Source organism: Pongo abelii, chromosome 8 (genome assembly GCF_028885655.2).
Source record: "Pongo abelii isolate AG06213 chromosome 8, NHGRI_mPonAbe1-v2.0_pri, whole genome shotgun sequence".
Lineage (NCBI taxonomy): Eukaryota > Metazoa > Chordata > Mammalia > Primates > Hominidae > Pongo > Pongo abelii.
Window position 1 is genome coordinate 76,039,962 of NC_071993.2, and position 12,248 is coordinate 76,052,209.

The window sequence follows — 12,248 nt, forward strand, 5'->3', positions numbered from 1 at the left end:
ATCCACAGTTTTTCACCTTGACAGCATATTGGAATCCCAGGCCACATCCCAGGTAATTATATCAGAATCAAAGGCTGGGATCCAAGCATTAGGATTTTTGGAAACTCCCCAGTGATTCCAATATGCAGCCGTGGATCAAAAACCATAGGGCCACATGTTCCCTACACCCCTTGTTGGCCTGGCCCTCTTATCACTCATAGTTCCAAGCTCTCCTCTGGGGCTGCCACAGCTCATTTGCACAGTAGGGGCCACAGCAACGGCTTCCTGAGCTCAAAGGATGAATAAGTGTTTACCTTTCATTGAAAGTTATTATGTCTAAGAATTTATAAAGTAATAAGAATAAACAAGAATAAATCAATTAATAACAAGTATGACAAGAATAAAGTAATAAAATATCCACCACAATTTCACTACACTAACACATTGGCTACCTTTACCTTCTCATTAGTTAATTAATTAATCCATTCATTCTTTGATATATTTCTTTAGTAAACACTTACCGAATACTATGTTGGGGAAAATGCTAGGTGCTACTGCCTTGGGTGCTGAGGGTGTAAAGATGAACAGGACAAAAATTCCTTCTCTTTTTTTTGAGACAGAGTCTTGCTCTGTTGCCCAGGCTGGAATGCAGTGGTGTGATCTCAGCTCACTGCACCCTCCCCCTCCCACGTTCAAGAGACTCTTGTGCCTCAGCTTTCCAAGTAGCTGGGATTACAGATGCCTGCCACCATACCTGCCTAATTTTTTTGTTTTTTTTTTTGGTAGAAATGGGGTTTCTCCGTGTTAGCTAGGCTGGTCTCGAACTCCTGACCTCAGGTGATCCACCCGCCTCGGCCTCCCAAAGTTCTGGGATTACGGGTGTGAGCCACCACACCCGGCCAAAGAAATTCCTTCTCTAGAAGGATCCCTAAGTTTATGGAAAATAAATAAATAAAGGATAAATAAGTAGAAATAAAGATAAATAGAATGCAACAAATGCTAGAGTAATGTCGTGGGAAAGATGCCTGGGGAAGACAGAGGGGAAAAGGTTATTCTGGGAAGCCGCAGGCATCAAGGAGGAGGCCTGAAGATACTGGATGTTCAGAAGCACCAGCATATGTGAGGTGAGGCGCACAGAAAAACGTAACACTGTAGAAAGACCTGAGATGACTAAGATGAGATTACTTTAAAAATCTATTTCTTAAGCACTGAAATATAATGTAGCCAATTCAAGGGTGGGAAAACTTCCCAGAAGATGTGCTCCAGCTCAGTCTCAAAGGTCGAGTGGAAACTCACAGGGAGGGTGGGATGTGGCTGTTCCAGGTGGTGGAATAGCCTGCACAAAGGCGTGGTGGTGTGGGAGGGAGCATGGCATATTCCTTACAGCTGGGGTGGGAGTGCACACGGGGTACTGGCAAGTGAGGGGACGGGGAAGAAGGCAGGGGAGAGGGTCACGTGCACCATGGTAAAGGGATGGGATCCTTCCTCTCAGATTATGGGAAACTAATGATATATTTTAAGCAAGAGCTGATATAATCAGTTTGTATTCTTTTTTTTTTTTTTTTTTTGAGACGGAGTCTCACTCTGTGGCCCAGCCTGGAGTGCAGTGATGTGATCTCAGCTCAGTGCAACCTCCACCTCCCAGGTTCAAGTGATTCTCCTGCCTCAGCCTCCCAAGTAGCTGGGATTACAGGCACATGCCACCATGCCTGGCTAGTTTTTGTATTTTTAGTAGAGACGGGGTTTTGCCATGTTGGTCAGGCTGTTCTCCAACTCCTGACCAAAAGTGATCCACCTGCCTTGGCCTCCCAAAGTGCTGGGATTACAGGTGTAAGCCACTGTGCCCGGTCAGTTTGCATTCTTAAAAGATCATCCTCACAGTGGTGAGGAGGGGTATTGAATAGGGCTTGAGCCTGGCCGCAGAGAGACACATTAGGGTGCTATTGCTGTAGTTTAGTGAGGTGAGGCAATAGCAGTGGAAATTCATGCATTTGTTTGTAATTCCTTCATCTTACATAATATGCTACTAGGTGAAAGGCATTGGGTGTTGTGAAGAGTCAGGACATATGAAAACAAAGAAGATGTGGTCTCTTCCCTCAAGATGCTCACAGTCTAGTTGTGGGAGAGAGAATGAAACCATTAGTACTAACAATTGTGACTATGTGCAACAGTTGCTGGTAGAAGAACATCAACTCAGTCATGGACCAAGCCGGGGAGGAAGCAGGGGCGCTGCTCTTCCTTAGAAAGATGATGTTTGAGGTGAGTATTAAGGGCTAACAGACATTAGGGAGGTGGGCTGCAGCGTGGAGGTAGAGAAGGCGGCGAAGAGAGTTCCCAAAGAAGGAATGTCCTGAGCAGAGGTATATAGGTGAGAGAAGGCAGAGACATGAAAACCGTAAATACTTACAACACAGTTATAATCACAGTGATATACAGGCAGTTCCTGACTTAGGATGCTTGCATTCCGTATGCTCCTCAATTTATGATGGGGTTACATCCAGATAAGTCCATCGTAAGTTGAGGAGCAACTGTATCTCTCTCTCTCTCTCTGTATGTGTGTGTGCGTGTGTGTGCGTGTGCATTTTAGGACCATTCAGATGTTCCTAGGTGTGTGGTTTTCAGAAGCCAATCACTATGACTTTAAAGTATCAAAATATCCTATTCTTTTTTTCTTTTGAGACTGGGTTTTGCTTGTCCCCAGGCTGGAGTACAATGGCATGATCATGGCTCACTGCAGCCTTCAAATCCTGAGCTCAAGCAATCCTCCCTCCTCAGCCTCCTGAGTAGCTGGGACTACAGGTGTGTGCCACCATGCCCAGACAATTAATTTTTTTTTTTTAGAGATGGGGTCTTGCTATGTTGCCCAGGCTGGTCTTGAACTCCTGGTCTCAAGCAATCCTGCCTTGGCCTCCCAAAATGTTGGGATTACAGGCATGAGCCACTGTGCCCAGCCAGAATGTCCTATGCTTACATTAAAATGACAGGCATCTTTTCACTAAAGGCAGGGGAAAGATGAATGGGCAGTGAGTGGGCAGCGGTCTCTGAGTCTTAGGCTTTCCCCACGGCAGCATCTCAGTCACTCCTCCTCCCTCCCCTGCCACTGCCTTCCCCAGGAAGTGGTGACTAAACTGAGCTGGTCCTCAGAGTCCAGGACTGAGCAATCACCCAGTCCCAGCAGTCAGCCTCGACTGGGAATGAACTTTCCAGACATTGATTTTGTTTTTGCCCAATAAAACCATATTTAAAATTGTAGACCCTCAGTTTACTTAGAGTATATAGTTTAATCTAGTTTAACATATTGCGTTGTTAGATTGGAGCATTAACCCAAGACTATTCTCTGTTCTTGCTTAAGTTTTACTGTAGAAAAATACACACCCCCACACCCCCACAACCCCAACACACACAATACACACACATATTTTAGATGACAAAATTCTTTAAAACCCAACAGCTACAACATTCTCTGGGGAAATTTCCATTTACTGTGGCGAAATAATTCTCAGTAGAAAGTTTTGTACAGAAGCAACCTTTGCTTACTTGTCCCCTTGTGGTATAAAACCAAAATGGCAAAGAAATTGCCATTTCCCTAAGTTGGTTAGGGAAGATTAAGCAAAGTACCCAGTTTAAGAAACTGTATCCTTAAGCTTACTTTAAAAACAATCATTTAGTGATGGATGGAAAAGGAGTATAACTGCCTTGATGTTTCATTTTGTTTTAGCTTTTTTACTTCAAAGAGCTTTTCTGGGTCCTGATATAATTGAAGACATGAGACAAAAAATTTGCAAAATCTTCCATAAATTCCTTGTACTTTTTTTTTTCTTTTTCTTTTTTGAGGCGGAGTCTCACTCTGTCACCCAGGCTGGAGTGCAGTGGCGCAATCTCAGCTCACTGCAAGTTCCGCCTCCCAGGTTCAAGCCATTCTCCTGCCTCAGCCTCCTGAGTAGCTGGGACTACAGGCGCCCACCACCACGCCTGGCTAATTTTTTGTATTTTTTAGTAAAGACGGGGTTTCACTATGTCAGCCAGGATGGTCTCGATCTCCTGACCTCGTGATCCACCCGCCTTGGCCTCCCAAAGTGCTGGGATTACGGGCATAAGCCACTGTGCCTGGCCAGGAATACATTCTTAATACACACAATAATATCGATGAAACACAAATGCATTATTCTAAATGAAATAAGCCAAACTCAAATAGCAGCAGACTTATTTGGGTGGCGCAACAAGCCCCACTGAGAGTGGGAGTCCCTCTGGATGTGGTGGCTGCTGTACCTGATCCTCTCTCTGGTGAAAGGGATGGTCTCATTGTCTTTCTTCCAGTAGAACACAGGTGGGGGCATGCCTATCACGCGGCACTCCAGTCTCACGGGGTGGCCTTCGGGAACGCCGCAGTTCTGTAGTTTCTCCAGGATCACAGGTGCTTTCTTCACCTCTTTGGCTGAGCAAGAGAAGGGTCATTCTTTTTCTTTTTCTGTTTTGTTTTCTATTTTTGTTTTTTTGTTTTGAGACAGAGTCTTGCTCTGTCACCCAGGCTGGAGTGAAGTGGCAAGATCTCAGCTCACTACAACCTCTGCCTGCGCCCCTCCCCTGCCAGGTTCAGGTGATTCACCTGCCTCAGTCTCCCGAGTAGCTGGGACTACAGGCGTGCACCACCAAGCCTGGCTAATTTTTGTCATTTTAGGAGAGACGGGGTTTCGTCATGTTGGCCAGGCTGATCTCGAACTCCTGGCCTCAGGTGACCCACCCACCTTGGCCTCCCAAAGTGCTGGGATTACAGGCGTGAGCCACTGCGCCTGGTGGAGAAGGGTCATTCTTATTTGAATAGTAAGTACTTTGAGGTTCATGCCTCACAGTCACCACAGTTCTGGAATTTAGCAGAGTGGGCATGCACCCACCTTACCTCCTGGTCAGAACACTCCTCAGGTCTCTTAGTGAGGATCGCTGCCTTGATAAAAGCTTCATAAATGGTTTAAAAAACAGAAAGAAATGGGGCAACCATCTCTGCACATCCCACGAGAGGCAATACTTGAGGATCTGGGTCATACGCATGGGATGCAAATGCCAGGAATGGTGGAATTAAAGGAATTTCTTTTATATCTCAACAGTAGATTTTGAGAAATCATATATTCTATTTACTAAAACAGATTTTTGGGGGAGGAGTTTTATTTTGTAGAAGACATACTAGTTTTTCCACAAAAATCTGACACCTACAGAATAATACTATCTAAAACACACACACACACAAGACTGTGCTTCCCAAGGAGGCTTTTAGAGATTTGGCCAGGACAAATTTAGGTAAAGGTACCTCATGTCTTAGGGTTCCAAGGTCAATATTTTTTAGCAAAATAGTGGAATAAAGGTAAAAGCCTGAAATCAACGTATTCTTGCAGAATTAGTTTTTCCTATTTTATTGGTGAGAAGAAATTAAAAGTGAGGGAAGGAAAAAGATATACAGGGGAAACTGCCACTAGCCTAGAGAGAGGATTAGCATGCTGAAGCCACCCTGATTTTCTTCTTTTTTTTTTTGAGATGGAGTCTTGCTGTGTCACCCAGGCTGGAGTGCAGTGGTGCAATCTTGGCTGACTGCAACCTCCGCCTCCTGGGTTCAAGCGATTCTCCCGCCTCAGCCTCCCTAGTAGCTGGGATTACAGGTGTGCACTACCACACCTGGCTAATTTTTGTATTTGTAGTAGAGATGGGGTTTCACCATGTTGGCCAGGCTGGTCTTGAACTCCTAACCTCAGGTGATCCGCCCGCCTCAGCCTCCCAAAATGTTGGGATTACAGGCGTGAGCCACTGCGCCCCACACCCTGATTTTCTTAAAGGCCACACTGAGAGTAGGAGGAAGCCCAGCACCAGAATTCCTGCATTCTGACATTTACTTCTGGTTGGACTACTGCTCTGCAGGGCTGGCACCTCCCAGATGACAATGTCTTGTTGTCCTTATATATAGGCATTACAGTGTTTTGTTCACATCATCTAAGAATATAATGTTTCATTTGTTTAGACATTGATTCAATATTTCTTGGGCACCTTCCATGTTCCAGGCACTGAGATACGCAGAAGAGAGACAGGCACTGGAGATGCGCAAGATGAGCCACAGTCTTTGAACTCAGGAGCTCAGCATCTCTTCAGGGAGGCAAATAATGAACAGTTACACAGAAGGCCCTACCTGCTCTGTGAATCTCTCCTTTCCTGAGTGCTGTGGAAACACTTTATGGTTGTTAGGCTGGGAAGGGGTAGTTGTGCCTGGTGGATCCACTGTACCTGGCGGTGACATTTCAGTTAGGTCTTACAGAATGAGTAGGAGGTTGCCAGGCAGAAAAGGACATCCAGGTAGAGGGATCATTGGCGCAAGGGCATGAAAGCTTAGATGGAGGACAAAGAGCCTGGTATGTTCCAGGAATGATGGACTGCAGGGCAAATAACTGGAATTTAGTGACAGCTAATTGATCGATTGATTGATTGATGATTACAATGGCTCTCATTTATTTAATGGGTATTATGCACATGGTGTCATATTATGATTTTAGATTACTGGCATGTTTTTGAAAGTGCTGTGGGAAATACCGCCCCTACCACAGTGAAGGGGAAACTGAGATTGGAGTTAGTAGGGCAAAGGATGAAGGAATTCTGGCAGAGGCTCTGTCTATTTGGGTAATGACTTTGGAGGAAGTTGTGTTTAGGGGTCCCAGAAGCAAACCTTACCTACTACAGAGAGCTCCAGACTAAAAGAATTCTGCCCGGTTTTGTTGGTAGCGATGCACGTATAGGTCCCTGCGTCGCGCTGAGTGAGCGGGTCAATGAGCAGAGAGTGGACTCCGGTCTCCCTGACCAGCATCTTGTGGGAGGCATCTGGTAGCACAGGTTGGCCATTGAGTAGCCATGTCAGCTCCGGAGGCGGTAAACCACTCACCTAATAAACAACAGGACAGCTGAGGCAAATGACTGATGACAGGCACATTTATTTGATGGCTGAATTCTTTATCCTTGCTTGGCACCAAACAGACAGTGAGAGAAAACATGGAGTGATGAGAAACCGCTCTGTAGGGGCATCGAGAGAAAAGAAGGGTCTGAATAAATGGCTGTATGAATTTGAACTGTATGGTACTTTGATCACAGTTGAGGTCATGGTTAACCTATTTGATTATACTCTAGATTGGAATAAATAAGAATTAAAAAAGTGAAATAGATAGATATAATAGGCCTGCAGCATCAATTTCAGAGACAATATACTGCTTACATACCTAATAGCCAAGAGAAAAGGCAGATTTTTTTTTCTAAAAAAAACGAAAACAAAAAAAACACAGGATACTCGTGCAGAACATGCAGGTTTGTTACATAGGTATACGTGTACCATGGTGGTTTGCTGCACCTATTGACCTGTCCTCTAAGTTCCCTCCCCTCACCCCTCCCACCCCCCCAACAGGGCATGGTATGCCCCCCTCTCTGTGTCCACGTGTTCTCAGTGTTCAACTCCCACTTATGAGTGAGAACATGTGGTGTTTGGTTTTCTGTTCCTGTGTTAGTTTGCTGAGGATGATGAAAGGCCAGATATTAAACCAGAGTTCTCGAATCTTGCTGTGTATTACAATCATGTGCGAGGTGTTTAAAAATCCTGGTGCCCATTTACCATAAGTCAGAATCTCTGGGGATGGGACCCAGGCATGGGAATCTTTCAGAGTTTAGGGAGGGGGATGTAGCAATCAATCCAAATATTATTTAGGCAGCCACAGAGAGAAGAAGAACCACAGATAGAAGTGGACCCTTTATGAATGCTTAACCTCAAGTTTTGACTAATTTGCATCTAAGTCTTCCATAGCATTCTGCATCTATGGGCAGAAAGGGTGACGTAAGCTTCTCTTCATTCTGAGAGATATCCAAGCTGCTCAACTAGAGCCCGGTCAAAAAATGAGAATGCAGAATAGCTAAAGATAATGGAGGTTAATTAGTATGAGAAATCAGCTTCTGTTCTCATACACTACCTTGGAGCCATATTTTCATGTCTATAAATTTTCAAAGGCCACACATCCAACAATCACTTCAAGGATGTGAAAATCACACCATATGGCTTTATAGTAATAAAGGCTTTCCAGACACCATATGAAAAGACTTGTATCTAAATCTTCCATAGCATTCTAGAATTCTTAAAAGGCTTAGACGCAAACGTCTGAATTATAGTAGTCCTCCTTTTATCTAAAGTTTCAGTTACCTGAGGTCAACCACAGTCTGACAATATTAAATGAAAAATTTCAGAAATAAAGTTTCTAAGTTTTCAGCTGTGTTTCGTTCTGAGTACATGATGAAATCTCATGCCGTCTTACTCCATCCTACCCAGAGTATGAATCACCCATTTGCCCACCGTGTTCACACTGTCTATGCTACCTGCCCATTAGATACTTAGTAGCTGTCTTTGTTATCAACTTTAAAAAAATAGTATATGTAGGGCTCAGTACTTACCTAAAGTTTCAGGCATTCACTGCGGGGCTTGGAACGCGTGCCCCTCAGATAAGGGGGAACTACTGTGTATCACCTCTTTGGTTGTCTTCTAAAAATTCAGTTAACTTGATATAATACCAATGTAATTTTTATTAATATATAAAGATTCAAAAATTTCATAAAATAATTTCATCTGACATTAAATACCAAACAAGCCTTATGATAAAAAAAAAGTGATCTGTCTCCCTTCCCCATCTCATCTTTCCTGAAAGAAAAAAAAAACCCACAAAACAAATACAAACAAAAATGAATGCAAACAAATACAAAATATGAACAGATCTGGAACCAAGCATGGGTGCTGGAGTCTACCTTACAGTCCAGCCGACAGAGGCGCCCCTCATGAGCTACCATATCCCCAGGAGCCTGCAGGAAATGTGGTCGGAAAAAGCGTTCCTGTAGGGGCTCTTTGTCTCTTTCTTGCGCTCGGGATCTTCCCCTGTAACAACAAGCATGTTCAGATATTAAACACAGAAATAAATTTACAAACTTATGATAATAGGCATTTAGGCATGGCTACAGGACCTAGAGAACAGATTTTTTTTTTTTTGAAGTGGGGAAGGGGAGCCTGGACCATAAACAATAAATAATGGTGTGGAGCTGATGTAAAACACAAAGTGGTAAGTATCTCATACACTGTGGGATTGTCTTGTGAGATCTGCAATCAAACAAACAGGCTTAGCTTCTTTCTGTCATTCTGGGTTAAGTGGGCTCAGCTCCCCTTGCTATGAGTTCGACCAGTTATTCAAAAGCCATCAAAATAAACAAATAGATTAGTATTCAGTCTGAACCTCAGACGAGAGCCAAAAGAGAAGTCCTGTTTATTACCCAGAGCAAGGCAGCTGCAATCCCTGTGTCTTTGAGTAATAAAATTTAACCTGGCTATAAATTATGGCAGACCATTAAAGATGACTGTGAACTTAAACTGGATAAGACTGACTAATGGTAACAGCTGTTTTTGAAAAAGGAGGAGGAGGAGGCAAAGGGAGAGGGGGCCAGGTGTGGTGGCTCAAGCCTGTAATCCTAGCACTTTGGGAGGCTGAACCAGGTTGATTGCTTGAGCTCAGGAGTTTGAAACCAGCCTGGGCAACGTGGTGAAACCCCGTCTCTACAAAAAAATACAAAAATTAGCCGGGCATGGTGGTGCACACCTGTGGTCCCAATTACTTGGAAGGCTGAGGTGGGAGGATCACTTGAGCCCAGAAGGTGGAGGTTGCAGTGAACTGAGATCCCACCACTGCATTCTAGCCTGGGTGACAGAGTGAGATCCCATCTCAGAAAAAAAAAAAAAGAAAAAGAAGAAGAAGGCATAGTTGCAACGGTGGTGAAATACTGTATCTGAAACATGGGTCACTATTTTTGTTCCTTTGGTAAGTCACATTTAATTCGTCTGTGTCAGCAGCTATAGAATGCTTTGCTAACACTTTGTGGCACCGTAAGATTCAGATGGAAAGCCAGGCTCTTTCTTCTTAGTGGTTAGTAAAATCAGAGAGGAAGAAAACCAGTTGTTGTATTGGAGACAACAACAAAAACATGCCATCAATATATATTCAATCATTAAAGGTTTCTGTTTTATGAAACGAAAGATGGTAACTTACTTCAACGGGTCTGATTTATGTATTATGTGTGCAGGTGCTACTGATGGTTACAAATTTTGAACTATTAAAAGCATGCCAGGTTGGGAGTGGTGGCTCATGCCTGTAATCCTAGCACTTTGGGAGGCCAAGGCGGGAGGATTGCTTGAGGCCAGGAGTGTGAGACAAACCTGGGCAACATAGTGAGACACCTGTCTCTACACACACACACAGAAAAATTGAGCCAGCATGGTGGCATGCGTCTGTAGTCTCAGCTACTTGGGAGGCTGAGGTGGGAAGATGGCTTGAGCTCATGAATTTGAGGTTGCAGTGAGCTATGATCACACAACTGCACTCCAGCCTGGGCAACAAAGTGAGACCCTCTCTAAAAAATAAAAATCAAACTTAAAAAAAAAAAAAACCCGGAGACTAGTGCTTGTTAAACTTTACTATGTTTGTGAATCACCTGGGAATTCTGTTAAAATGCAGATTCTGAGTCAGTAGATTCGGAGTGGGGCCTGGGATTCTGCATTTCCAACCAACTCCCAGGTGATGCTAGTGCTGCAAGTGAAGGACTACCTTTAATTAAGAATTTGTGGATCTAGTACTTCGGTGCTCATGATAGTGGGCAGGTGCTTGGGAAGGGCCTAGAAAAGGGGAATTCTTATTGTCTTTACCTGTGAGACTGACCAGCAGAAGTTAGTCGACTGCGAATGGGCAAACTTTGTACCATCAAGTGGCCAGAACAGCTGATTCTCCCCTGACAAACAGAAAATGAACAAGATTAAAATAAGAAGAATCTCACATTTTTTCAACTTACATAAAATTTTCTGGACCAGAACATTGTGAAATTTTGGCTATTATGAGTTTTTCTTTGGGGGAGAGGAATAAAAACAATAAAATATGATTTCTTAAATCATTGGTAATATTCCAGGGGGAGAGATTTTTAAGAGTATGGTAAGGACTTTCATTTTTAAACTGAGATATGAACAGCACAAAGGTAAAAAGAAATTTGAATTCTTATGTATTTTATTTTCAGTCAAAATTTAGAAAGCATGGCCAAATATTTTCATACGTTCCTCAACAGAGATTCTTCAGAACTAACATTTCAATAGGAATGGCTGTTATGGTTCTGTACTTCCTATTCAAATAGTAATTGAAGATGTTTATTCTGCCACATCTTTTAGGGGAGTTTTAAGATTTGGCTTTATTCAGAAAAGGAAAGTGGATGATTATGGCTTTCCAAGTTTAAAAAACAAAACAATCCCAAAATGTGGACATTATGAGTTTGAGGGATATTCACAAACCTTTGCAAGGTAATTTGCCTATTCACTAAAGAACAAAAATGACAGATCATTCTTGATAGAATGATTGATATAATGATTTATTGACTCTTCAAGAGAATCAATGTGTTGAGAAACACAAGATTTAGTTCAAGAAGTCTGCAAGGTATACATAGTGAAAAAATAGTACTAATGTCCCTTGACAAAGGCTGAAGGACTGAGTGACCCGTCAGTGGCTAACTAGTCCTTTAAGTTGTGATGCTGTGCCCTAGTTACACAAAATCACAATGCTTCTCATTCATTTTCCTCAGCAATCCTTAGTAACTCGCACTTCTCAAGGTCTCATTCACAATGACATCAACCGCTCCTTCCTCAGAGTGCAGCACAGCGCAGAACCCTGCGTCTCCACCTGGGGGTTGGCTGCCATGATGGTGTAGTTGCCATCGTCATCACTGGTGGTGGATTCAATGTGCAGAGAACATGTCCCATCTCCTTCTCGCCTCATTTTGCAGTGCTCATTTCTCTTAGAAATCTGCTTCCCATCTTTGAACCAGTAAACCTGAAATGAAAAATTATCAAGATGTACACTGTATTGTTTATCTTTAGAGGTTAATGAACTAGGGTCTGGGGTGAGGAAAGGGCCAACTGCCATCTTTTAAGTGAGCATACTTTATGAAGCACTTGAAAAAAAGTTATAAAACATATTAAAAATGTCTGTATAATATGCCCCTCCACTTGTACCTATATAATACTATTTAATATTAAATATTATATTATTTAAGTCAAGAATCCAATATAATTTAGGACTAAGATGAAGCTTTTGACTATTTTTCTTGTACTTCACACATAGTTTTAAAAGCCACCCTAAGGACTGGACGTGTCTTCAGAAGCAAAATAATGAAAACCAGGAGAGTGGATA

At 43.0% G+C, this 12,248-nt stretch overlaps 1 protein-coding gene across 3 annotated transcripts in view; it reads right to left on the bottom strand.

Annotated features, from left to right (window-relative positions):
• The window catches only part of MYPN (myopalladin), a 111,651-nt gene that overhangs the window by 4,391 nt on the left and 95,012 nt on the right, over positions 1–12,248 (bottom strand). For all 3 annotated transcript variants that reach the window (XM_002820892.6, XM_024254243.3, XM_024254241.3), the window contains 5 exons: positions 11,739–11,888; positions 10,724–10,806; positions 8,785–8,911; positions 6,685–6,892; positions 4,249–4,414 (listed from right to left, as the gene is read on the bottom strand). In XM_002820892.6, the coding sequence (XP_002820938.3) occupies positions 4,249–4,414; positions 6,685–6,892; positions 8,785–8,911; positions 10,724–10,806; positions 11,739–11,888 (734 nt within the window). The remainder of the gene's footprint in view (positions 1–4,248; positions 4,415–6,684; positions 6,893–8,784; positions 8,912–10,723; positions 10,807–11,738; positions 11,889–12,248) is intronic.